General features: G+C 47.9%; 1 protein-coding gene across 1 annotated transcript in view; it reads left to right on the forward strand.

Annotated features, from left to right (window-relative positions):
* RRM2 (ribonucleotide reductase regulatory subunit M2) overlaps positions 1 to 25,767 on the forward strand; it is a 55,587-nt gene that overhangs the window by 15,406 nt on the left and 14,414 nt on the right. The window contains exons 6-7 of the mRNA XM_033939402.1: positions 4,382 to 4,515; positions 10,549 to 10,643. Coding sequence (XP_033795293.1) covers positions 4,382 to 4,515; positions 10,549 to 10,643 — 229 coding nt within the window. The remainder of the gene's footprint in view (positions 1 to 4,381; positions 4,516 to 10,548; positions 10,644 to 25,767) is intronic.

The raw sequence follows: 25,767 nt of genomic DNA on the forward strand, positions 1-25,767 counted from the left end.
AACATTTGTTGAGATCTCGCAGATCTAGAATAGGTCTGAGGTCTCCTGTTTTCTTGGGTACTAGAAAATACCGGGAGTAGAATCCTTGCCCTCTTTGGTCCAGAGGAACTTCCTCTATGGCGTTCAGAAGCAGGAGGGACTGAACCTCCTGACAAAGGAGGGCAGATTGAGGAGTGTGCAAAGCAGACTCTTTTGGTAGACTTTGGCCCGGAAGGGTGTGAAAGTTGAGAGAGTAGCCGTGGCGGATGATGTTGAGGACCCACTGGTCCGAAGTGATAACTTCCCACCGGCTGAGAAAGAAAGACAGTCGTCCTCCTATCGGTTGAGGGAGGAGAGGAGATGGTTGAACGCTGGCTATGCCCTCGAGTATCAAGTCAAAAGGGCTGAGTCGACTTTTGTGGAGGAGGCTGCTTAGCTGGTTGTTGCTGCTGAGGCCTAGGTGTTTGCCGCTGCTGTTGCCGCTGCCTCCTAGGTTGCTGAGTGGAAGGCTGCAAGGGGCGAGCCACAAAACGCCGCTGATAGGCCGTTTGCTGTCTGAATGGCCGTGAAGGTGGAGGTTTCTTCTTAGTCTTAAGAAGGGTATCCCAGCGGGTTTCATGAGCCGAGAGCTTCTGGGTTGTTGAGTCCATAGAATCTCCGAACAGCTCATCCCCTAAACATGGGGCATTAGCCAACCGGTCTTGATGATTAACATCAAGCTCAGAGACTCTGAGCCAAGCCAAACGGCGCATGGCTACAGATATGGCTGTTGCTCTCGAGGTAAGCTCAAAAGTGTCATATATAGACCTTACCATGAATTTTCTGAGCTGGAAAAGAGCTGAAGAGCACTGATGGAAAGCCTCACGATTCCCTACAGGAAGGTACTGCTCAAAGGAAGCCATGGTGGTAAGGAGATGCTTTAAATAAAACGAAAAATGAAAAGCATAGTTACCAGAACGATTAGCAAGCATTGCATTCTGGTAAAGTCGCTTACCGAATTTGTCCATGGCTTTACCCTCTCTGCCAGGAGGGACAGAGGCATAGACACTAGCTCCTAAGGACTTCTTGAGGGTGGATTCTACAAGAAGAGACTCATGAGAGAGTTGCGGTTTATCGAAACCAGGAATAGGGATTACTTTATAAAGGGAATCCAATTTGCGGGGAGCTCCCGGGATAGTAAGAGGAGTCTCCAGATTCTTGTAAAAGGTCTCCCTAAGGATGTCATGTAAAGGGAGTTTCAAGAATTCCTTTGGAGGCTGGTCAAAATCAAGAGCGTCCAAAAAAGCTTTGGACTTTTTAGACTCAGCCTCCAAAGGAATGGAAAGAGATTCACACATATCTCTTAAAAAAGAAGAGAAAGAGGTGGAATCAGGTTTGGTGGAAATATCCTGCAGAACAGGCTCGTCTTCCTCTGATGAACACTCACCTTCTGACTGAAGAGGTTCTTCAGAGTCGCCTCACAGATCTGGGTCTCGAACATGGGGACCACGGTCCCGAGACTCAGGAGTGGATGGTTCTCGGTGTCGGGACTTCTGTACCGACTTACCCGACCTCACCGACGCGGTACCGGGCGATGTTATCGGTCGCACCGGAGCCGATGTCTGTACCGATTGATGATGAGACCTGGGCTCCGGTGCGAGGACAGGCATCGATGCCGATGAGGCCAAGTGTACCGGTACCGAAGGAGTGGATGGTGACAATACGGACTGTTCCACGATCGGTACCGGTTGCTCAGTGGGGACCGATACCGGAGGGCTCGGTGTCAGGAGAGCTGGAAGGAGTTGTTTGAGCTGTTCCTTCAGCTGCACCTGCAAGATGGCCGCAATGCGGTCATCAAGGGAGGGCACCGGTACCGCTTTTTTCTTCTGCGGTACCTGCGGTGCCGCTCGACGCCCCGGAGATGAGGAGCCCGATGTCGAGGGACTCACCTCAATAGGGGCGGAGCGCTTCCGCTGGCGCCTCACGGTCGGCAGGATTGGACTCTCTGCAATGGAGACCGGAGGACGTTCCAGCGGGGAAGGCTTCTTAGCCGGCTTACCTGCATGCTGCGACGCCGACGCGGTATCGCGTGGCGTCGATGAGGTGGGTGCCGACTAAACAGGTACCGAGACCGGCGCCGAAGACGCGGGATCGGACATGTCGGTGCCGAAAAGCAGTCTCTGCTGTATCTCTCGATTCTTGAGAGTCTGTTTTTTCAAAGTGGCACAGTGGGTGCAGGTAGAGGCATGATGTTCTGGACCCAGACACTGAAGGCACCAGTTGTGCGGGTCTGTTAGGGATATAGGCCGTGCACACCGCTGGCACTTCTTGAACCCGGGCTGAGGGGGCATGAACGGAAAAACGGCTTCTGCCAAATCGAAGGCCGAGGCCTCGATAATGGCAGTAGGCCCCGCCGGGTCAAATAAAGAAAACTCGACAAAACAAGAGAAATTATTATTATTATTTTTTTTTTTTAAAGAAAAAGGGAAGGGTAAAAAGAACCCGAAAAAGTTTACGCGAGCGGGAAGGCGAATGAAAAAAATTTTTCAACAGCCGTTGAAAATGCGACTTCTTAGCTCCGCGGAAACTAAGAAACTGAGGGACCGCGCGTCGGGGTCGGGCGGGAAGGCACTCGCGCATGCGCGGTGCGGTCTCTAGAACTTTCCAAGTTCTTAGAGTGCAATCACTCTAAAAGTGTCCGTACCGGGGCTCCGTCGGTGCCGTCACCCATCAGTCAAGAATATGCTGCCTGCTTGTCCTGGGATAAAGCTTTTTACTAGCTGCTTTCCTCAAGATGCTTCAGTTCAGTCATAACCAGGACAGGGATTTGAGCAACTAACTGAGAATTTTTTTGTAACATTATCCCTAACCACATATTCCCTGTCCCCCCGCACCCCTCCCCCAATTAAAAAAAAAAAATTACCTAGTATGGCCATTACATACATCATCCAGAAACTGTACTGGGGGTTCTTCCTGGAACCCTGCAGTTGGTTCTGAATCTCACTACTAGGTGTATGCCCCCCAGTCTTTCTGGGTAAGAGAGGCCCAATGCTAGGATCAAAAAGATATAAAAAAGATTGGGGTTGGGTCCAGAGGAAGAGACCTGGGAGTGATGGTAGACACAACATTGAAGGCGTCGGCACAGTGTGCCATGGCCTCAAGGAAAGCAAACAGAATGTTGGGTATCATTAAGAAGGGTATCACGACCAGGAGAAAGGAAGTCATCCTGCCACTGTATCGTGCTATGGTGCGCCCGCACCTGGAGTACTGTGTTCAGTTCTGGTTGCCGTACCTCAAGAAGGACATGGAGGTACTTGAGAGGGTCCAGAGAAGAGCAACTAAGCTAATAAAGGGCATGGAGGACCTCATATACTGACAGACTGAAAAAGCTAGGGCTTTTCTCCCTGGAAAAGCGGAGACTTAGAGGAGACATGCTAGAAACCTTCAAGATCATGAAGGGCATAGAAAAAATAGACAGGGACAGATTTTTCAAATTAAGGGGATCAATAAGTACAAGGGGGCACTCAGAGAAATTGAAAGGGGAGAGGTTTAGAACAAACACCAGGAAGTTCTTTTTCACACAGAGGGTGGTGGATACATGGAACGCGCTACCAGAGGATGTGATAAACAGGAGCACGCTACAGGGGTTCAAAGAAGCTTTGGATAGGTACTTGGAAGACAAAGGGATTGAGGGGTACAGATAAGAGTAAAGGTAGATTATAGGGATGGGATTAGAGGTAAGTTACAAAATTAATCAGGGACCACTGTTCAGGCACTAGGCCTGACGGGCCGCTGCGGGAGCGGACCGCTGAGCAAGATGGACCTCTGGTCTGACTCAGCGGGGGCAACTTCTTCTTATGTTACTAAAATGGCGAGTGGTCTTCGAGATAAGGTGAATGGGGACAGCCTTAAATATCTCAATTTGTATACTTTGGAAGACAGGCAGGAGAGGGGAGATACGTGTAAATACCTATGTAATATAAATGCACATGAGTTGAGTTTCTTTCATTTGAAAGGAAACTCTGCAATGAGAGGGCATAGGATGAAGTTAAGAGGTGATAAGCTCTTGAGTAATCTGAGGAAATAGTTTTTTACGGAAAGGATGGTAGATGCATGGAACAGTCTCCCAGAAGAGGTGGTGGAAACAGACTGTGTCTGAATTCAAGAGGGCCTGGGATAGGTGTGTGGGATCTCTGAGGGAGAAAGAGATAATGTTTACTGCGGATGGGCAGACTGGATGGGCCATTTGGCTTTTATCTGCCATCATGTTTCTATGTTTCAAATTGAGGACCTCCTACATGGCAGTGCACGGCAATTGCCTCCTGACCTTAAAATATTTTTAAAGTAGCAAGATTAAAGTTGATACTTTGCAGGGTCAGGCATTGCTGTTAATGATGACCATAATATTTTTTTCCCCCTCTAGGTGGAGCGATTTAGCAAGGAAGTGCAAGTAACAGAAGCTCGTTGTTTCTATGGCTTCCAAATTGCTATGGAAAATATACACTCTGAAATGTACAGCCTTCTCATTGATACCTACATCAAAGATTCAAAGGAAAGGTAACAGCTGTTATAACTTTGAACTATTTAGTTTTAACTTATCAATCCCTTGACCTTTTTGAAATTCTTGCTTTGTACAACATGCACAGGTGCTATGTTTCTGTTATGTGTTATCTGGTTTCTTAGTGGCCTGTGTTCATGTAAAGTGGAGTGAACATTTAGTCATTGTATAGTCATGTGTTGAGGGCAAAGGATTTTTGCCACTAGCATAGTGATACATATCATGTATATGAAGTCTCTTGTCTGATTTGGATGTTTAGACTTGTCATATAAGGCTGACTTCTTTTTTCCTGCTGGATAGAGCATCATACAGTAAAGTCCTTTTTCTTTATCGTGCCTATAGACCGGCACAGATGGATGGGTGTACGCTCCTCTGTCAGCAGGTGGAGACTGAGAACACGTTGACTTTTGGCAAGTGGGCTGTGCAGTCCCATCTATAGTCACTGTTCTCATTCTTCAGCAGGTGGAGGTGGTAAGCCTGTGCAGTCTTTCCTCTTGTTAGGGCCTGTTGGATCTGATTAATGACCCTTTTTATTGTCCCCTTGTTTTTTTTTTTTTTTCATTTTTTTGATAGTCTGCCCCCCCTCCTCCTCCATTCAAGCATCTGTGGATTTTGTTGGATGATTCCTTCGCTGACGCAGTCATGTACATTTTTTCACCGGGAAGAGTTGCAGGAGCTTATTCTTCAGGTTTCTTCTGTTTTGTGCTTTGAGGAAGAAGCCAAGGACCCCCTTGTGTTGTGGATCTTCTGCTTTGGAGGATCCAGCAAGCCTCCTGCTCTTTTCCTAAACCTCAGGATATTTGGGATTGGGTGGAAGACTCCAGGCAGCTGTTTTGCTTGGCACAGTCCATGGCTCATCTCTATCCCATTCCTGATGTGGATAAGGATACATAAGAACATAAGAATTGCCACTGCTGGGTCAGACCAGTGGTCCATTGTGCCCAGCAGTCTGCTCACACAGCAGCCCTTAAGTCAAAGACCGGTGCCCTAACTGAGACTAGCCTTACCTGCGTAAGTTCTGATTCAGCAGGAACTCGTCTAACTTTGTCTCGAATCCTTAGAGGGTGTTTTCCCTTATAACAGCCTCCGGAAGAGCGTTCCAGTTTTCTACCAACCACTGGGTGAAGAACTATCCCTTTTAACTTTAGAGAGTGCCCTCTCGTTCTCTCTACCTTAGAGGATGAACAACCTGTCTTTACCTACTATTCAAGGCTTGTGCAGGTAGGATCTGACAGTTTTCAGGGCAGGGACTGAGCTCGCAGGGATGGGACAGGGACTGAGCTCGCAGGGATGGGACGGGGACTGAGATTGCAGGGACGGAGATGAGCTCACAGGGAATGGTGGTTTGTTTTTTTTCCCCCCCATGTCTTTCTCTATTCGTTCCTTTCCCTTCTGGTGAGAGCCCGTTTGAGGCAGTTTTTACCAGGGGTGGGCCGAAATCACGTCACATATTGGGTCTTAGAGGTGATTTGGAATGACTAAATTCAAGTTTTACTGGCCTTTGGCAGATCTTTTCATCTTCTAGTCGGGCAACTTGGAAAAAACTTGCATTTTAGCAAATGAAGCAGAGGTTGCTGGACCTCAAAGCAGTGGTACCTCGAACTAGAAGCCTTAGAGTTGATCAGTCGTGGGGGTTGGCCAGTCATGGATCTCGTAGCTATGAGTGTCAACACCAAAGCATCTGTTCTTTAGTTGGGCGCAGGGATTACCAGGCCGAGGGGTTGGATGCTCTGGTGCAGGCTTGGCCGACAGCCTGCTGTATGTCATTCCTTCATGGCTACTGGTGGGCAGAGTTCTTAGCATTGCTTGGCATGCAGGCTATGTGATCTGGTGGCTGCAGACTGGCCCACAGATCTGGTGCATCTTCTCATGGCAGATCCACTTCCTCTGCCCTTCTTGCCTGACTTACTGACTCGCGGTCCCTTTTGTCTTACGGCTTGGCGCTTAAAGGGAATGCCTAAGTAGGATATTCTGCTAAGGTGATCTCCACCCTCTTGATGCCTTAGTTGTAGTCCCAACCAGCTTTTCTTGCACCAAAGCTTTAGCTCGCTTCTGTTTCCTGCCTAGACCGTCAAGTACCTCAATTAAACTTCTTCCTCCTGTTCTAAGAACATAAGAAGTTGCCTCCACTGGGTCAGACCAGAGGTCCATCGCGCCCAGCGGTCTGCTCCCGCGGCGGCCCATCAGGCCTATGACCAGTGAAGTGGTCCCTGACTATTCCTATAACCTACCTATACTTCTGTCTGTACCCCTCAATCCCCTTATCTTTTAGGAATCTATCTAAACCTTCGTTGAACCCCTGTAGCATGCTCTGGCCTATCACAACTTCTGGAAGCGCGTTCCATGTGTCCACCACCCTCTGGGTAAAAAAGAACTTCTAAACCTGTCCCCTTTCAATTTCTCTGAGTGCCCCATTGTATTTGTGGTTCCCCACAGTCTGAAGAATCTGTCCCTGTCTACCTTCTCTATGCCCTTCAGGATTTTGAAGGTTTCTATCATGTCTCCGCTTTTCCAGGGATAATAGCCCCAGCATTTCCAACCTGTCAGCATATGAAAAGTTTTCCATACCTTTTATCAGTTTAGTCATTCTTCTCTGAACTCCCTCAAGTACTGCCAAGTCCTTCTTGAGGTACGGCGACCAGTACTGGACACAGTACTCCAGATGAGGGCGCACCATTGCACGATACAGCGGCATGATGACTTCCTTCGTCCTGGTCGTGATACCCTTTTTAATGATACCCAACATTCTGTTAGCTTTCTTTGAGGCTGTCGCACACTGTTCTGATGCTTTCAATGTTGTGTCCACCATCACCCCCAGGTCTCTTTCAAGGTTGCTTACCCCTAGCAATGATCCCCCCATTTTGTAGCTGAACATCGGGTTCTTTCTCCCTCATGCATGACCTTGCATTTCTCTATGTTAAAGCTCATTTGCCACTTATTTGCCCACTCTTCCAGCCTCGTTAGGTCCCTTTGCAGGTCTTCGCAGTCTTCCGCGGTTCTAACCCTGCTGCAGAGTTTGGTGTCATCTGCAAATTTAATAACCTCACATTTTGTTCCCGCCTCCAGGTCGTTAATAAATATATTGAACAGGAGCGGTCCCAGCCCCGACCCCTGTGGAACTCCGCTCGTGACCCATTGCCAGTCTGAGTAATGGCCCTTTACTCCAACCCTCTGTTTTCTGCCTGCCAGCCAGTGTTTGATCCATTGGTGGACATCCCCTTGCACCCCGTGGTTCCACAGCTTCTTAAGCAGCCGTTCATGGGGTACCTTGTCGAAGGCTTTTTGGGAGTCAAGGTAAATGTCTATGGATTCCCCTTTATCCATCTGGCTGTTTATTCCCTCAAAGAAGTACAGTAAGTTCGTGAGGCACAACCTTCCCTTGCAGAAGCCTTGCTGGCTCGCCTTCAGCTGTCCATTGTTTTTTATGTGTTCGCAGATGCTGTCCTTAACCAGTGCTTCCATCATCTTTCCCGGAACCGAGGTCAAGCTCACCGGCCTGTAGTTTCCCGGGTCACCCCTTGATCCCTTCTTAAAGATGGGCATGACATTTGCTATTTTCCAGTCCTCCGGGATCTCCCCAGTTTTTAAGGATACATATTTGGCGAAGTGTTTCCGCTATTTCATTTCTCAGTTCTTTTAGTACCCTTGGGTGGATGCTGACCGGACCTGGTGATCTGTCGCTCTTCAGTCTGTCTCTGTCGGAGGACATTCTCTTGGCTTACCTCTAGTTGGACCAGCTTTTCATCCTGATCCCCTTTATGATCTCCTCGGGTTCTGGAATATTGGATGTGTCCTCTCTTGTGAAGACTGACGAGAAGAACTTGTTTAACCTGTCAGCTATCTCTTTTTCCTCCTTTACCACTCCCTTCTTGTTTCATCATCCAATGGTCTCACTTCCTCCCTGGCCGGTTGCCTCCCCTTCACGTACCTGAAGAATGGTTTGAAGTTTCTTGCATCCCCCGCAAGTCTCTTCATATTCTCTTTTTGCTTTCCTAACCACTCGGTGACATTCCTTTTGGTGTCTTTTGTGTTCCTTCTGGTTGTCCTTGGTTTGGTCCTTTTTCCATTCTCTGAACGATGTTTTCTTGTCTCTTATCGCCTTTTTCACTGCATTTGTTATTTACACCAGGTTTTTTGTTAGATTCTTTTTGCACCCTTTCCTAAACCTTGAGACGTACAGGTTCTGTGCTTTTTCTACGGTCTCCATCTTACTTGAGCTGCTGCTGAGTTTCTTTCCCACCATTTTCCTCATGGCCTCGTAATTCCCTTTTCTGAAATTGAGTGCTGTTGTTGTAGTTCTTTTCACCTTTGATGTTCCTATTGCTAGCTTGCACTGGATCATGTTGTGATTGCTGTTTCCTAGTGGCGCTAGTACTCCTTCCACTTTGTTTTCAGTATGTTTTTTGTCTTCGTCAGCTTGTTGTTTTTTAGTTTAGTTTTTTTTTTTTTTTTTTAAAGATTACCTGTATTCCCCCAGTTTTACTGTACATCGCCTAGAAGTAATAAGCAATCAATCAAATTTTTAATGGACTTGAAACTATTGGGTTCTCAGATTTTCCACCTCTTTGGCTTATGTGTCTTTTTGAAGAGTTCTGTTCAACTCGTGATGTAGTTCCCCTTTGTGCATCTTTGCCTCACATCTTGGAGTTTTTGCAGGATGGCCTGTAGTGGGGCCTTGACTGGCCCTCCCTGAGGGTTTAGATTTGACCTCGTCTTTTTGCGTTTGTCCTCTTCTCCAGATTTTATTCATTTTTTGACAAGCGGCGAAATTGCTCTGGTGTCCAGTTCATCCTTCTGTTCCAGCTTGGGATCTCAATCTGGTTCTTTCCATGCTCATTCGTCTTCCCTTTGAGCCTCTCTGCTCCTGCACATTGAAGAACCTTACTCTTAAGGCTGTGTTCCTGGAGGCCATTACTTCCGCGAGACGTGTTTCCGAACTGCAGGTCTTTTCCTGTAGGTCTCCCTTCCTGGAGTCCTCTAGGGAGTGGGTTGTTCTATGGCTGGTTCCTTCCTTTCTTCCGAAGGTTGCTTCTCCTTTTCATGTCAACCAGTCAGTTTCCCTTCCAGTCTTAGGTAGTTGGGAGGGCTCTTTGGAGCTGAGGCAGTTACGCAAGTTGGACGTCTGTAGGGTCCTTTGTTATGTTCAGCTGACCCAGGAGTTTTGTCAGTCAGATCGTCTTTTTGTCCTTCTAGCAGGCCATCATAAGGGGGACGTTCCTTCTAAAGCTATAATTGTGCACTGGATCAAGGAGGCTATTGCTTTGGCATACCTTCAGAAGAAACATGTTCCAGCTTTTCTTAAAGTTTATTCCACTCTGGGTCAGGCAACTTCTTGGGCTGAGAGTTCTCTTGTAAGACTTCAGTTTGGTCTTTTCTCCATTCCTTTGTCACTGTGTGGATGTTCGTGCGTCGGGATGTGATGTTTGGGGTGAGCATGTCCTTGTGGTGGCCCTTCGGGGGTTCCACCAGTGATGGGTACTGCTTTGGTATGTCCTAGCCATCTGTGCCAGTCTGGAGGGACAATAAAGGAGAAATTATGTTCTTACCTGCTAATTTTCTTTTTTAGTCCCTCTAGTCTGGCACAGATCCCGCCCTGTTTTACTCGGTTTTTTGTGAAGTTGTTTCTTCTGCAGTATCTTTTCTTAGTTTGGGGGAGTATAATAGGATGAGTGGCGTTTGGTTCATCTGGTTAGCTGGCAAACTGTGGGGATACTTTTTTTGAAAGTTTTTTTGTACTAGTAAGTATCCAACAGTGTTTCATTCGGTCAACTAATTTGTCTTCTCCATATGAGTGGAGTTGTTTTGTTTATAGTGCAGTTCTTAGTTCCTACTTAGTTATTCGTCGGATTGCACAGCCCATTTGTACTACTGCCAAAAAGTCAATGTGTTCTCTGTCTCCACCTGCTGGCAGAGAAGTATAAACCCATCAATTCTGTGCCTGTCTGGAGGGACTAGAAAAGAAAATCAGCAGGTAAGAACCTAATTTCTCCTTCTCTGCTTGTAAAATATTAAACTTTGGTTTTATTTTCTAGGGAATTTCTCTTTAATGCAATTGAAACACTGCCATGTGTTAAAAAGAAAGCAGACTGGGCAATACGCTGGATTTCAGACAAACAGGCCACATATGGTAAGTGCCTAGGCTTCTGATCCTCTTCCTTGATGCAACAATCTGTTTAGTTATGAGTCTTTCCTTTGAACAACAATTTGAACCTAAACCACATTACGGTAAGAATTTGATAGGTCATAAGTACCAGGCTGATAAAACCAGGGAAGAAGTCCATTGTAAAGTTCCATTACTTGGTGATTTTTGGACAAGTCGCATAAACCTCCGCCTTTGATTGTAAGCCTGTAGGGAAAGGGAAATGAGTAAGGTGATGGATTTTTTGGTGTTTTTTTTTTTTTTTTTTTTTAATATTCAGGTACACTTGAGCTACTACTGTGGGTGAGGATGGATGTGCAAGATACAGTATATGCATGCTTTTATCCTGGTAGACAGAACATACAAGCAGATATGCTTCCTGCCAGCAGACGACCAAGCACTAGAACTTTCCCAGTGAAATCGCTGCTTTTAGAAGATTGTATCTGAGTTGCCTGCCTGTATTGATATCCATCTTTTGTTTTTCTTGGCTGGACTAGTGCAGCAGAACTTAACCAGGGGGCTACAGACAGGGCTTTCAGTTGAGCCTGATCTGTTGTGAGCTGCTAGAATGCCAGTGTTGCCTCATTCTGAGCATTGTGGAGTTGGGTGTTTTTTGTTTTTTTTTAATATTACTAAGGTGTTAAGCAAATGTTCTTTAGCACTCTCCAGACTGGTAGAGGTTAATCTTATAAGTGGGTATATCTCCTCATGACCAGCAGGTGGAGACTGGAATAGTACATAAGAGATACCTTCCCCTATTCCTATCAATCTTTCAATCTCTAGCAGGTGTGAGTGAGCTGTACCCATCTCCCTTAGTAGGGCTGTTGGAATTTGTTTAGGGTTTATAGTCCCTGTTTTTGGCCGGATTGAGCTTGGGTGGGCCCTGTTTGGGGTCTGTCGGACCTCAGGGGTGTCAAACCCGGTGGGTCTTGTGCTGGGTATCTCCCCCCATTTCCTCCACCTCCCCACATTTTTTTTAGAGAAGCCTCAACAGTAAGCCTTGCCCCCTAATTCAGGCAAGGCATATTGCTTTGAGAACCTGTGGAGTCTGTTTTGTTAATTAAAAAAAAAAAAAAAAAAATCCTGAGATGATGCCGGTCTGAAGGGTTGCTGTCCCTTTAATTTTACTGTATGTTTTTACTAACCGGCACTTTGGTTTTAGCTAGATTGCGTCTGGAACAATAATGAGCACTTTGCAGGGGAAAAAGTACTCATTGTGCTCCAGATACGAGGCACTCGCAGCCAGCCGGCCGGCCTGTGCAATAGGCACCCAGAGTTCCCTGCCGCTAGTGCCTTGCAAGTTGGCAAGGAGCAGTGGGGATGCCCAGTCTTCCCTCACCGCCCATGGAGGATTTTTCTCAGCCACCAACAGTAAGGGTAAAAAGGATTCCCTTTCTGCCGGTTCAGCTCGGGACTCTCTCTTAGCTGATTTTTTAACAGCCGATGCCGGCTTGCCTGCTTTAGCGGCTGGGACAGTTCAGGCTTCCCAGCCTCTACAGGACCTGAAGCTGTTGTTTTTGGCAGGAACTTCAACATTTTCTCAGTCTGGCCCCTCCATTTTGTTTGCAACCTCAGGTGATAATCTCCCTGTCTTGGAAAAACAAGGGCAGGGAGTCCCTTAGGACCCCCGGGGGGGGGTTCCCCTGATTTAATTTTTGCATTGTGCACAACCTATTTTCAGGTGGCTGGGGGACCCACATGCGCCCAGGGGTATTTTTTTGGGAGGGAGGATTTGCCTCCTTCTCTTTTGCCATCCTTCTTCCTTCTCCCTCGTCCCAGCACCTGAGGGTGGCTTGGGATGAGGATTGGTGGTCTGAGGAGCATGTCGGCCTGGATGAGGATCCTGGACCTTTTTGAGGAGGTCCAGGATCCTCTCGAAGGGACGGTCACTGGCGGCGCAGCGGTGGGTTTCCCGCCTTCTGGTGAAAAGGCGTCCGTGGTGCGCCTTTTATCCCAGGACAAGCAGGCAGCATATTCTCTACATGTGGGTGACGTCATCAATGGAGCCCTGAGCGGACAGTCTCGCAAGCAAACTTGCTTGAAGATCTTCAAGCTTGCGAGCGTACCGCACATGCGCGTGTGCCTTCACACTCGAGTCAGGGCGTGTCTCCTCAGCGTGGCCTCAGTTATTCGTATTCCACAGAGCTAGAAGCCCTGTTCCTCTGCACGATCGGAGTGCCTCTTGCCGGCTTGCTTTTTTGTTTTGACAAATGAGTTGCTGTGTGGCACGTTTCCTCAAAGACATTTTAAACTTGTATTGGTCATTGACCCAGGGCTAGGCCGTTGGCCAGGGCTAAGTCGTCGACCCGGCTAGGCTGACTTGCCTTGCGCAACTACGGCGGTGAGTTGGCCTTATGTCCTGGCCTGTGACCGGATTTAAAAAGTGCACTCAGACCCTGATTCTCCAAAGTGCATCCCGATTTTAGGCATCCTACAGCTGTCTAAGCCAATCGGGATGCACGTTATTTAAAAAAAAAATTCTCCCCAGGCAAGCCTGAAGGCGCCTGATTGGCCAAACAGACCTTAGACTTAATCTAAGGCCTGATTGGCCAATCAGACCTTAGACTTAGTGGGGATGGGCGGACCCGCTATGCCTAAGGCCTGATTGGTCCAGGCTTCTAGAGCCTGGGCCAATCAGGCCTTAGGCTTCGGTGGGAAGGGGCGGGCCCGCTTCATTTCGACGAGGCGTGCCTGCCGGCTCAAAACGTGCAAGACCCATCTAAGAACAGGTTTGGTGGAGTGGAGGTTTGGGGGTTGTTAGCGCCGGGGGGGGGGGGTGCGTCTTCGGGCAGGAGGGATTGGACACCCTCCTGCCAGCGAAAGATATTGTCGGGGGGGGGGCGGTTGGTAGTGTTGGGGGGGGGGTGTGTCTTCGGGCAGAGGGTTTGGGCACCCTCCTGGTCAGGGGGCCGCGGCCCGCTATACTTATAGCGGCAGAGAAATCCCTTGTGATAAGTGTAGCGGGCCGTGTCTAATCTAACCCGCGTCTGTAACATGGACGCCGGTTACAGAATCGGGGTTTAGTTTAGTTCGGTTCTGAATAGGACGCCTCTCCCGGGCGTCCTATTCAGAATTAGGGCCTAGGTTTCTTGCGGAACTCGCCTTCAATATAGGCGGCCTGCCTGGGGAGCATTTTTAAAAAAAAAAAAACGTGCATCCCGATTGGCTGATTAGACAACTGTAAGACGCCTACAGCTGCCTAAAATCGGGACGCATTTTTAGAGAATCAGGCCCTCAGTGCGGTCGGGTTATTTCTATCACTGACCCCCACCGTTGGTGCCATTGAGTGCCTCGGGCCAATCATCGGGTTGAGTCCTGCTCGCGCTGTGCTACCCTTCAACCGTGAGCGCTTCGTAGAAGACAGGTGAAGATCCTTGCGCTTTTTGGGGCCATCGATCCCTCGGGCAGTGCGGCCTCTACTTCGGCCTCGATGGCCCCAGCCTCAGCCCCGACATGGGCCTAGGCCTCGCCCTCGTCAAAGTCGCCCTCCTCTACTAGGACTTCAGGGGATGCCCCGTCAAGACCTGTGGCTTCGGGTAAGTCTCCTCTTCCATCCTCAGGTTCCCTAGTGAAAAAGCCTTCCTCGGGGTCTCAAGGAGGTGTAGTGTTCCATGCCCCATTGAGACCTCCTTCCAAGCATGCCTCCACACAAAGGGAATACTCTTCTTCGAGGTCACCCTCGTTGGAGTGCACTGCTGCACCTGTACGACCTGCTCCCATGGTTTCGGTGCCGATGTTCGAAGACATGCTGAAGGCCATCCTGAAGACTCAGCTTTTCTCCGCCTTGACACAGCTTGCCCCTGCCTCAACCCTGCTCTTGGCAGGCCAGCCTGAGCGTCCGCTCACGGTCCCTCAGGATTGGTCTCGCTGGCTGTCTTCTAGTGATTCTTCCCCTCCTGCTTCGAGGCTTGGGTCTCCGACCTGTGGGCCTCGTTCGAAGCACCCGAAGAAGTCCGCTTCATTCTCGAGGCTCCCGCCCTTGAAGCGACCGAGGGACTCGCCTTGGCGGGGTAGATCTACCCAGCAGTTCTCGAGGCCCTTCGAGGCCTCAACACGGTCGAGACACCCTCTCATTCTCGAGGCGGGCAATCCATCTGTCTGTCCAGGACACAGCAGGTTGAGGACCCCTTCCTCAAAGCCGTCGAGGCAGTTGATCTCTTCTCCGGTTCCTCGGACCCCAGGCTCTTCCCCTGGTTGGGTTCAGCACCGGCACTCTTCAACCTCCCCAGGGCATCGTAGCAGGGCCTCTTCCTTGTCCTTTTCTCGGGACTCTGACTTGCCCGCTATGTACTCTAGGGAATCGTCTCCTTCCTTTTCGGCGGCTCGATGCTCTGGATCTTCCTCTCTGCATGAGGTCCTTTCTTCCACTCGGATCTCTTCCTTCGTGAGGTTTGTCTCTGACATGGTTAAGGCTCTTCAGCTGGACCTCCAGTCTGAATCCCGGTACACCCAGTATTTGGATGATTTGGAGCACTCATCCTCCTAGGGAGTCTTTGCGTCTTCCTCTGAATCAGGTTCTGAAACAGACCTTCTGGAATCTGGAGACTCCTTTTGCCATTCCTTCCAAGCTGGAATCTCGCTACTGCACGGTTCCGTGTAAGGGCTTTGAAAAGGCGCAGCTTTCCCATCAGTCTTTAGTTGTGGAATCCTTGATGAAAAAAATCTAACCCCTCGAGGGTTTATGCTGCCGTCCCTCCAGGCAGGGAGAGACAGACCATGGACAAATTCGGTCGCCGGCTCTACCAGAACTCAATGATGGCGAACCGGGTCCTTAATTATAACTTTACTTTCACCTCCTATCTCAAGCACTGCCTGAAGGTTCTGCAGTTTTTTCTCGCTGACTTGCCCACTCGTCAGACGGAGTTCCGTCAGCTTCTGGAGATATTATCCCAAATCCGTCTATATGCTCCAGGCCGCCTAAGATGGCTTTGAGTTGTCTTGGGTCACGGCCTTTGCAGTGTCAATGTGTCGCTTGGCCTGGCTACGCATCGTGGACGTGAACCCCAATTTGCAGGATCCCTTGGCCTATCTCCCTTGTGTAGGGAACGAACTCTTTGACGACTCAATCGAGGTGGCTACGAAACGCCTCTGTTAGCACGAGCGGTCCTTTGCCTCCCTGGTGCGGCCTAAGGCGTGAGCCCTCCTTGCAAAGCAGTATAAGCTTCCTCCGCATCGCTACCCGCAGAAGTCCACCCCCTGCCCTCTCCCGCCTGCCTCCTCAGCGGCCTCAGCAGCAGCAGCTTAGCTGGCACTGTCTTTTTGACAATTCCAGTCAGAGCACGCCTTTGCCCTTAGTCAATCAGCCTTCCCCTCTGCCCATCAGGGGTCGGCTCCACCATTTTTATCATCAGTGGGAGTTGATAACAACAGACTCCTGATTCAGCAGGTCTCATCGGTGCTGCGTTTTTGAAGAAGCACCACCGGAGACTCTGTGTGTGGGGAACCCTCTTAGGAGGATCCGTACTGTTTCCTGCTCTTTTCCTATGCATCAGGATATTGTACTGGCACAGTGGAATATGCCGGAGGCGCTGTTTTGGTTAGCGCGCACCATAGCTTGTTTGTATCCCATCCCAGAGGGGAATAGGGCTACTTTAAAGTTGCCAGTGGTGGATGCGGTGGTCTTGGCGATTTCTAAGCAGCATACCATGCCTGTTGAGGGCGGTTCTGCCTTACGGGACTCTGAGGAGTGTAAGTTGGAGACATTCTTAAGCAGAATTTTGATGTTTGAGTTGGGGTCCAGGCGGCTATTTGTGGGGGGCTGGTGGCGTGCGCCGTGTTTCTGTGGGTCGAGCGTGTCCTGGATTATGAGGGACTGGTCCTTAGTGGATCAGGAGGTGGTTAAGATTGAGATGGCTGCCTCGTTCCTCTCGGATGCTCTCTGATTTGGTGCGGATGGCTTTTGGAGTGGCCGCACGATGCACCTTGTGGCTTCGCACTTGGTCTGCGGATGCAGTGTCAAAAACTAAGCTTACCAAATTTCCCTTTTGGGGGGGTCTTTTTTGTTTGGGGAGGACTTAGATAAGTTGGTTCAGACTCTGATGTGCCCCACCTGCCTGAGGACAGTGCCCGCCTGGTGTCTCGGGGTGGTACTGCCCACGGACATCTGCAGGAGTTCCGCAAGTATTGCCCTGGGCGTGGGGCTGCTACGTTCCAGTCTTCGGGGCTTTCCTGGGGTCAGTTTTATCAGCACATGCAGTCCTTTCGGGGGGTCCATCGGGGTGGGGGGGGCTGGGAATCCCTCTGCCAGTTCCCCCGCTGCCTATCCTGCACAGTGACTCATTGCTGGTGCCCCCTTTGGTTCCGGTGGGTGCCCAGCTGTATCACTTATTTCCAAAGTGGGCCAAGATCACGTCCAATCAGTGGGTCCTGGAGGTGGTGCGGGATGGTTATGCTCTAGAGTTTGCCTGCTCTCTGCCAGATCATTTTCTAGCCTGTCCGTGTCAGGCAGCCTGGAAGACGCAGGCCTTTCGCCAGACCCTTCAGCACTTGCTAGATCTCAAAGCAGTTGTTCCAGTGCCCCCTCGGGAGTGTGGCAACAGCAGGTACTCCATTTACTTTGTGGTGCCCAAGAAGGAGGGGACCTTTTGGCCCATCCTAGCTTTAAAAGGGGTCAACAGGGCTTTTCAGAATTTCCTCTCTTCACATGGAAACACTGCAGTCTTGTCATTCTGGCGGTTCAGCCTGGGGAGTTTCTGACTTCTCTCAGTCTTGACGGAGGTCTACTTGCATGTTCCCATTCGGGCCTCCCAACAGCGCTTCCTTCACTTTGTGATCTTGGGTCAGCACTATCAGTTCTATGTGCTTCCCTTTGGTCTGGCCACAGCTCCCCAGACGATCACCAATGTTATGGTGGCCGTCGTGGCAGCCTTGTGGTCAGAGGGCATTCTGGTGCATCCTTACCTGGATGACTGGCTGATTGGACAAAGTTGTTGCAGGAGAGCACCCAGGTTACGGCTCAGGTGGTGAAGTTTCTCCAGTCGCTGGGCTGGGTGGTCAACCTTTCCAAGAGTTGGTTGGTCCCATCTCAGTGTCTGGAGTACCTTGGAGTTCTGTTTGACACCTCCTTGGGGAAGGTCTTCCTTCCAGAGGTAAGCAAATTGCAATCTCATATTCGGCTCCTTATGGCATCCCGGTGTCCTCAGGCACAGGATTTCCTCCAAGTCTTGGGGTCGATGGCGGCTTCCCTAGATGTAGTGAGGTGGGCGCGGGCCCACATGTGTCCTCTTCAGTTTGCTGTGCTCCAGAGGTGGTCACCCCAGAGACAGTTTGGATCTCCCTGTTCTTCTGCGAGGCTTTGCACTCTGCAGTCGTCGTTAGTGGCTCAAGACTTCTCATCTTGTTCAAGGGACGAGTCTGGATCAACCACAGTGGACAGTGCTTCTCACGGATGAGTCTCCTCAGCTAGGGAGCTCAGTGTCTAGGTCACTCAGATAAGGGCACCTGGTCCACAGAGGAGGTGTCCTGGTCAATCAATGTGTTGGAGATCAGAGCTGTCTGGCGCTGTTAGCCTTCTGCTCCTTCTTGCTGGGCAAGTCAGTCAGAGTTCTGGGGCCATTACTTCAGCTAGACGGGTTTCTGAACTGCAGGCTTTCTCTTGTAGGGCTCCCTTCTTGGAGTTTTCTAGGGAGCGGGTTGTCTTGAGGCCTGTTCCTTCCTTTCTGCCAAAGGTACTTTCTCCTTTTCATGTCAATCAGGCAGTGATCCTCCCAGTGTTGAGTAGTTGGGAAGGATCTTCTGAGCAGAAGCAGTTGCGCAAGTTGGATGTCAGTTGGGTTCTTCGCTCAAGGAGATCCGTAAATCAGATCATCATTTTGTCCTTCTAGCGGGTTCTCGTCAGGGGGATGGCGCTACTATTGCGCACTGGTCAAGGAGACTATTGTTTCCACTTATCTTAAGAACATAAGCCGTGCCTCTGCTGGGTCAGACCTGAGGTCCATCATGCCCAGCTCACGCGGCAGCCCATCAGGTCCAGGACCTGTATACTAGCCCTCTATACCCTTCTATCCCTTTTTCTTCAGAAAATTGTCCAATCCCTTCTTGAACTCCAATACCGTACCTATCCTATCACTCCTTCTGGAAGCACGTTCCAGGTGTCCACCACCCATTGGGTGAAGAACTTCCTAGCATTGGTTCTGAATCGGTCTCCTTTTAATTTTTCGGAATGCCCTCTCGTTCTTGTAGTTGTCGAAAGTTTGAAGAATCTGTCCCTCTCCACTTTCTTTATGCCCTTCGTGATCTTATAAGTCTCTATCATATCCCCTCTAAGTTTCCACTTCTCCAGCGAAAAAAGCCCCAGTCTGTCTAATCTTTCAGCATATGAAAGGTTTTCCATACCTTTTATCAAGCCCGTTCCAGAATTTCTCAAACCTCATTCCACTAGGGGTCAAGCAGCTTCTTGGGCTGTGCCTCCAGTGGACATTTGTAAGGTTGTGGTTTGATCTTCCTTGCATTCATTTATCAGCCACTACCGGGTAGATGTTCAGACACATTGGGACGCAGTGTTCAGTGAGCATGTTCTGGTGTCGGCCCTTCGGGGGGGGGTCCCACCCATGATGGGGACTGTTTTGGTACGTTCCACTTGTAAGATTAACCTCTACCGGTCTGGAGAGTGCTATAGAAGGAGAAATTAGGTTCTTGGCTGCTAATTTACTTTCTTTTAGCTTCTCCAGACCGGTAGAGGTCCCCATCCTGTCTATTGTCCTGTTGTGGCTGTTACACGGGCAGTTTGTTTTTTGCTGCAGGTTCTAGTATTTTTCTAGGGCTGGGGAGAATTGGAACAGTGGCTGGCTTAGCTGGCGAGCTGTGGGGACATTTTCTTTCTGGTATCTTTGGGACATTGCTGAAACAAGGCTGCCCTGTGAACTTCTAAAAGCTAAGTTACTCAGCATTTCATATTCTGCTCTTTTAACTGGTTTTCAGCATTATATCTGCTTAATTTCTCTTCTCCTCCCTGTTTCTTACTAAAAAAAAAAATAAAAAAACACAAAAAAAACCCTTCTCTTTCCTCTGTTAAATCTTATTTCCTCTTTCACTTTCCCTTCATAGGAATAAGGGGTAAGACTTATAGTCCCACCAACCCCAGGGACCACTATTCATATATAGAGACCCATATAATCAGGACTTCACAACCAATCAAGATGACCTTTATTCTATGCAATCACTGTGGTGCTTTAATTCCAAGACATACTATTTGGAGGCTTAAGGCTTGCCCCAACTGTCTTCAACTTGCCAGTATTAAGGAGGAGCTCGGCAAACTTAAACAGGAATTGAATACAATTAAAGCAGCTTCCATCACTCCACAAAATCATACCAACTTACCACCTCTACCTCAAAGAATAAAACAGCCCAGGAATAAATGGGTCACAGTAGGCTCAGGAAGACTGCGACATGTAACAGAAACATCCACCTTCACTAATATTACCTCTACAGAATTCCTTCACTCCACTAGTGCACTGCGATACTCAGGAAAACAGAAGGGAGGTGGGACTGGAACCAATGAAGGTAACTCAAGAGAACAAGCGCACCCTAAGTACAAATAAAAAAGCCAAAAACAGAAAACTATTACTGTTGGGGGATTCCAACATCGGAGGCATTAACCTTGGAACACAAGGCGAGGAGACCAAAATAGTGAAATGTCTTCCAGGATCCTCAGCTACCAGGAGTTCAAGGCAAATACTGACTATAATTAAGGAAGAAACTAAGGATTTTAACACTGATGTTGTTATCCATCTGGGAACAAATGACCTGGCCAACAACTCCACACTTGCAGCACAGAAAGCTTTTCAGGAGCTTGGTGAGGGCGTGAAACCTTTTGTAAAGACTTTAGCTTTTTCTGAAATACTGCCTGCATATGGAAAGGGAGAGCAAAGAGTGAAAAACACAGGACTTCAATAGATGGCTCAGAGCCTGGTGTCATCAAGAAGGCTTCAGGTACATAGGAGGATGGGGAAATACATGGAAGGACAAGAAGCTATATTGCACTGATGGGCTACATATTACTACAGCAGGAAAAAGAAACCTTGCAGAGAAATTTAGACAATATTTTTCTAGGCATTTAAACTAGAAGGTGGGGGTGGTGTTTGTACGAAGGACAATTATAGAGACCACCCCCGGAAAAAGAAAAGATGTGCTAGTAGTAAAGGCTGCAACATAAGCAATATCAGCAACTCATTTCTTAGTATTGCAATGGAAAGTGAAACGACACAAAAATCCATACGAAAAAGGAGATTATCGCTGAAAAATAGCTGGAAAGCGATGACCACAAATGCTCGCAGTCTAAGCAACAAAGTTCATGATCTGCAAGCCCTGATATTAGAGACAGATCTAGATATTGTTGCTATCACAGAGACATGGTTCAGTGAATCACATGGATGGGATGCAAACATACCGGGATATAATCTTTTTAGGAAGGACAGAGATGGTCATAAAGGTGGAGGAGTAACTCTATGTAAAGATCAATATCCAAGCGACCGAAATGCAAGGGTCCTGGGGAGAGGAAGAAGCGATATGGATTGCTCTGAAAAGAGAAGATAGAACTTCTATCTACGTGGGTGTAGTCTACAGACCTCCGACTCAATCGCAGCAAATTGATAAGGATCTGATTGTGGATATCCAAAAGTTTGGAAGGAAAGAGGAAGTTCTGCTGTTGGGAGATTTCAACCTGCCGGATGCGGACTGGAATGTTCCATCTGCGGAATCGGAAAGAAGTAGGGAGATTGTGGACGCCTTTCAAGAGGCTCTGCTCAGACATATGGTGACGGAACCCACAAGGGAAAAAGCGATATTGGATCTGGTCCTCACAAATGGAGAGGGTATCTCTAATGTTCGAGTGGGTGCTCACCTGGGTAGTAGCGATCATCAAACGGTTTGGTTTGATATAACGGCTAAAGTGGAGAGCGGGCGCACGATACTTAAAGTCCTAGATTTCAAACGTACGGATTTTAATGCAATGGGAAAGTACCTAAAGAAAGAGCTGTTAGGATGGGAGGACATAAGAGAAGTGGAAAGACAGTGGTCTAAGCTGAAAGGAGCGATAAAAATGGCTACGGACCTTTATGTGAAGAAAATCAATAAAAACAAGAGAAAAAAGAAGCCGATATGGTTCTCCAACCAAAAGGCTGAGAACATAAAGGTGAAAGAGTTGGCGTTCATGAAATATAAAAAAACCCAAGAAGAGGAGAGCAGAAAGGACTACAGGGTGAAACTGAAAGAAGCCAAGAGAGAGATACATTTGGCGTAGACACAGGCGGAAGAACAAATGGCTAAAAATGTAAAAAAGGGAGATAAATTTTTTCAGATATATTAGTGAAAGGAGGAAGATAAAAAATGGAATTGCTAGGCTAAAAGATGCTGGGAACAAATATGTGGAGAGTGATGAGGAGAAAGCAAATGTGCTAAATAAATACTTCTGTTCTGTGTTCACAGAAGAAAATCATGGAGAAGGACCGAGATTGTCTGGCAAAGTTACACGAGAAAATGGAGTAGATTCTGCGCCGTTCACGGAGGAGGGTGTTTATGAGCAACTTGAAAAACTGAAGGTGGACAAAGCGATGGGACCAGACGGGATCCATCCCAGGATACTAAGGGAGCTCAGAGGTTCTGGCGAGTCCTATTAAAGACTTGTTCAACAAATCTCTGGAGACGGGAGTGATTCCTGGGGATTGGAGGAGAGTGGATGTGGTCCCTATTCATAAAAGTGGTCACAGGGATGAAGCAGGAAACTACAGGCCGGTGAGCCTCACTTCAGTTGTTGGAAAAATAATGGAAGTGTTGCTAAAAGAAAGGATAGTGTACTTCTTTGAATCTAATGGGTTACAGGATCCGAGGCAACATGGCTTTACAAAAGGTAAATCGTGCCAAACGAACCTGATTTAATTTTTTGATTGGGTGACCAGAGAGCTGGATCGAGGACATATGCTAGATGTAATTTACTTGGATTTCAGCACAGCCTTTGATACAGTTCCTCATAGGAGGCTGTTGAACAAACTTGAAGGGCTGAAGTTAGGACCCAAAGTAGTGAACTGGGTCAGAAACTGGCTGTCGGACAGACGTCAGAGGGTGGTGGTTAATGGAAGTCGCTCGAAGGAAGGAAAGGTGACTAGTGGAGTCCCTCAGGGTTCGGTGCTGGGGCCAATCCTGTTCAATATGTATGAGTGACATTGCTGAAGGGTTAGAAGGAAAAGTGTGCCTTTTTGCAGATGATACCAAGATTTGTAACAGAGTAGACACCGAAGAGGGAGTGGAAAACATGAAAAAGGATCTGCAAAAGTTAGAGGAATGGTCTAATGCCTGGCAACTAAAATTCAATGCAAAGAAATGCAGAGTAATGTATTTGGGGATTAATAATAGGAAGGAACCGTATATGCTGGGAGGAGAGAAGCTGATATGCACGGACGGGGAGAGGGACCTTGGGGTTATAGTGTCCGAAGATCTAAAGGCGAAAAAACAGTGTGACAAGGCAGTGGCTGCTGCCAGAAGGATGCTGGGCTGTATAAAGAGAGGCGTAGTCAGTAGAAGGAAGAAGGTGTTGATGCCCCTGTACAGGTCATTGGTGAGGTCCCACTTGGCGTATTGTGTTCAGTTTTGGAGACTGTATCTGGCGAAAGACGTTAGACTTGAGGCAGTCCAGAGGAGGGCGACGAAAATGATAGGAGGCTTGCGCCAGAAGACGTATGAGGAGAGACTGGAATCCCTGAATATGTATACCCTAGAGGAAAGGAGAGACAGGGGAGATATGATTCAGACGTTCAAATACTTGAAGGGTATTAACGTAGAACAAAATCTTTTCCAGAGAAAGGAAAATGGTAAAACCAGAGGACATAATTTGAGGTTGAGGGGTGGTAGATTCAGGGGCAATGTTAGGAAATTCTACTTTACGGAGAGGATAGTGGATGCCTGGAATGCGCTCCCGAGAGAGGTGGTGGAGAGTAAAACTGACTGAGTTCAAAGAAGCGTGGAATGAACACAGAAGATTTAGAATCAGAAAATAATATTAAATATTGAACTAGGCCAGTTACTGGGCAGACTTGCACGGTCTGTGTCTGTGTATGGCCGTTTGGTGGAGGATGGGCAGGGGAGGGCTTCAATGGCTGGGAGGGTGTAGATGGGCTGGAGTAAGTCTTAACAGGGATTTTGGCAGTTGGAACCCAAGCACAGTACCGGGTAAAGCTTTGGATTCTTGCCCAGAAATAGCTAAGAAGAAAAAATTAAAAAAAATAAAATTTAAATTGAATCAGGTTGGGCAGACTGGATGGACCATTCGGGTCTTTATCTGCCGTCATCTACTATGTTACTATGGTATCTCTCCTCTGCATTTTCCAACAGCATTTGGGTATGTTAGTTATTACTCCTATTCGGAGTATTATTCATTTCTGTTTCCAGTTCTTAGTTCTACTTGGCTATTCGGCAGACTGATAGGAATAGGGGAAGGTATCTCTTATGTACTATTCCACAGTTTTGTTTCAGTCTCCACTGCTGGTCTTGATGATATATATATACCCACTTGTAAGATTAACCTCTGTCGGTCTGGAGAAGCTAAAAGAAAGTAAATTAGCAAGCAAGAACCTAATGTCTCCTTTAATTGGTCTCTCTTTAATAAAAATAGTAGAAATAGTAGAAAAATTGGAGACTAGAAAATATTTAGTTAGTTTATATACCACCTATAAATTTCTAAGCGGTTTGCATTCAGGTAACCAGTCATTTGTCCCTGTCTAACATACCTTGGGCAATGGAGGATTGAGTGACTTGTCCAGGGTCACAAGGAACAGCGTGGGGCTGAGGTTGTAGTTCTAACCACTAGGCCACTCCTTCCTCCATAAATTGTGGTCAATAAATGGTATCCTAGCCAGAATAGGAGACAGCGGTTAAAGCCAGGGTCCCCTGTTTTTTTTACACACGCCCCCACCCATTCAGAGAGCTAGACAATGACTAATTTCTAGTGCAATAGCTGTCTCATTCTGGACAGTAGGGTATTCTCCCTGTGCTTGTGAGCCTTGCAGAAGGAATCTCCTATCTGCTGCTGCCCCTTCAGTTTTTCCTTTTGCACGCAAGCCAGAAGGTGTCTTTCTGATTTGCTCTCTCTGTGGTATTTTTTGGTGTTTTTGCGGCTATCGGTGCACCAGAACTCAAGTGTGAGGGTAAGCTCTGCCTGCGTGGAGAAGAAGCAGAGTTGGGTCTACAGCAGGTAGGTTAATCCCTCGGACTTGTTTGGCCAGCCTGCAAAATCTTTGTGGAGCTCTGGGTCCATATTCCTAGTAGCTTAGCTTCCCTACTGAACTTAGGGGCTTGAATGCAGACTGTTAGGTGTCTGCAGGGAGCTCAGTAGGGATGTTCAGGGTGCTGGTTGAGATTTCAACCCCCTCCCCCTTAGTGTGTGCTGCTTTGTGGGGGTTGAGGATCAGACTGACTGGTCCCACTGTTACCTTGAAGATCTCAGCGTTTGGAGGACTGGCTGGCGGCAGGGATTCTTCTTCCAGGCGGATCAAATAAAGGCAAAAGAGTGGTATTTGTGATGCACAAAAAACTCAAGAGAACAGAAAGGACTATCAGATGAAACTGAAAGAAGCCAAGAGATACATTTGGCAAAAGCATCAGCGGAAGAGCAAATGGCTAGAAATATAAAAAAAAGGAGACACTTTTTCAGGTATATTAGTGAAAGGAGGAAGACAAAAAATGGAATTAAAAGACTGAAAAAAGGAATGAACCACTATGGAGAGAGGAAAAAACAAACATGCTAAAAAAATATACTTGTTGAGTTCAAGAAAGAAAAACCAGGAGAAAGGACCACAATTGACTAGCAGTGTTTACACCTGAGAATGGAGTAGATGCAGTGTTCCCTCTAAGCGGGCGGGTGTTGTGAGCAAACTTTTTTCACTGTGAGCTAAAAATATCGGGCGCCAGCAAGTTATGAGCCAAATAAATATGTTGCTTTCTACCACAGAACTTCCTTACGTTTGTATGGAATCTATCCCCTTTCAACTTTAGAGAGTGCCCTCTCGTTCTCCCTGCCTTAGCTACTAAGTCTATTCCCTTCAGTACCTTGAATGTTTCTATCATGTCCCCTCTCAATCTCCTCTGCTCAAGGGAGAAGAGGCCCAGTTTCTCTAATCTTTCG

The sequence above is a fragment of the Geotrypetes seraphini genome, chromosome 3, assembly GCF_902459505.1.
Source record: "Geotrypetes seraphini chromosome 3, aGeoSer1.1, whole genome shotgun sequence".
NCBI lineage: Eukaryota > Metazoa > Chordata > Amphibia > Gymnophiona > Dermophiidae > Geotrypetes > Geotrypetes seraphini.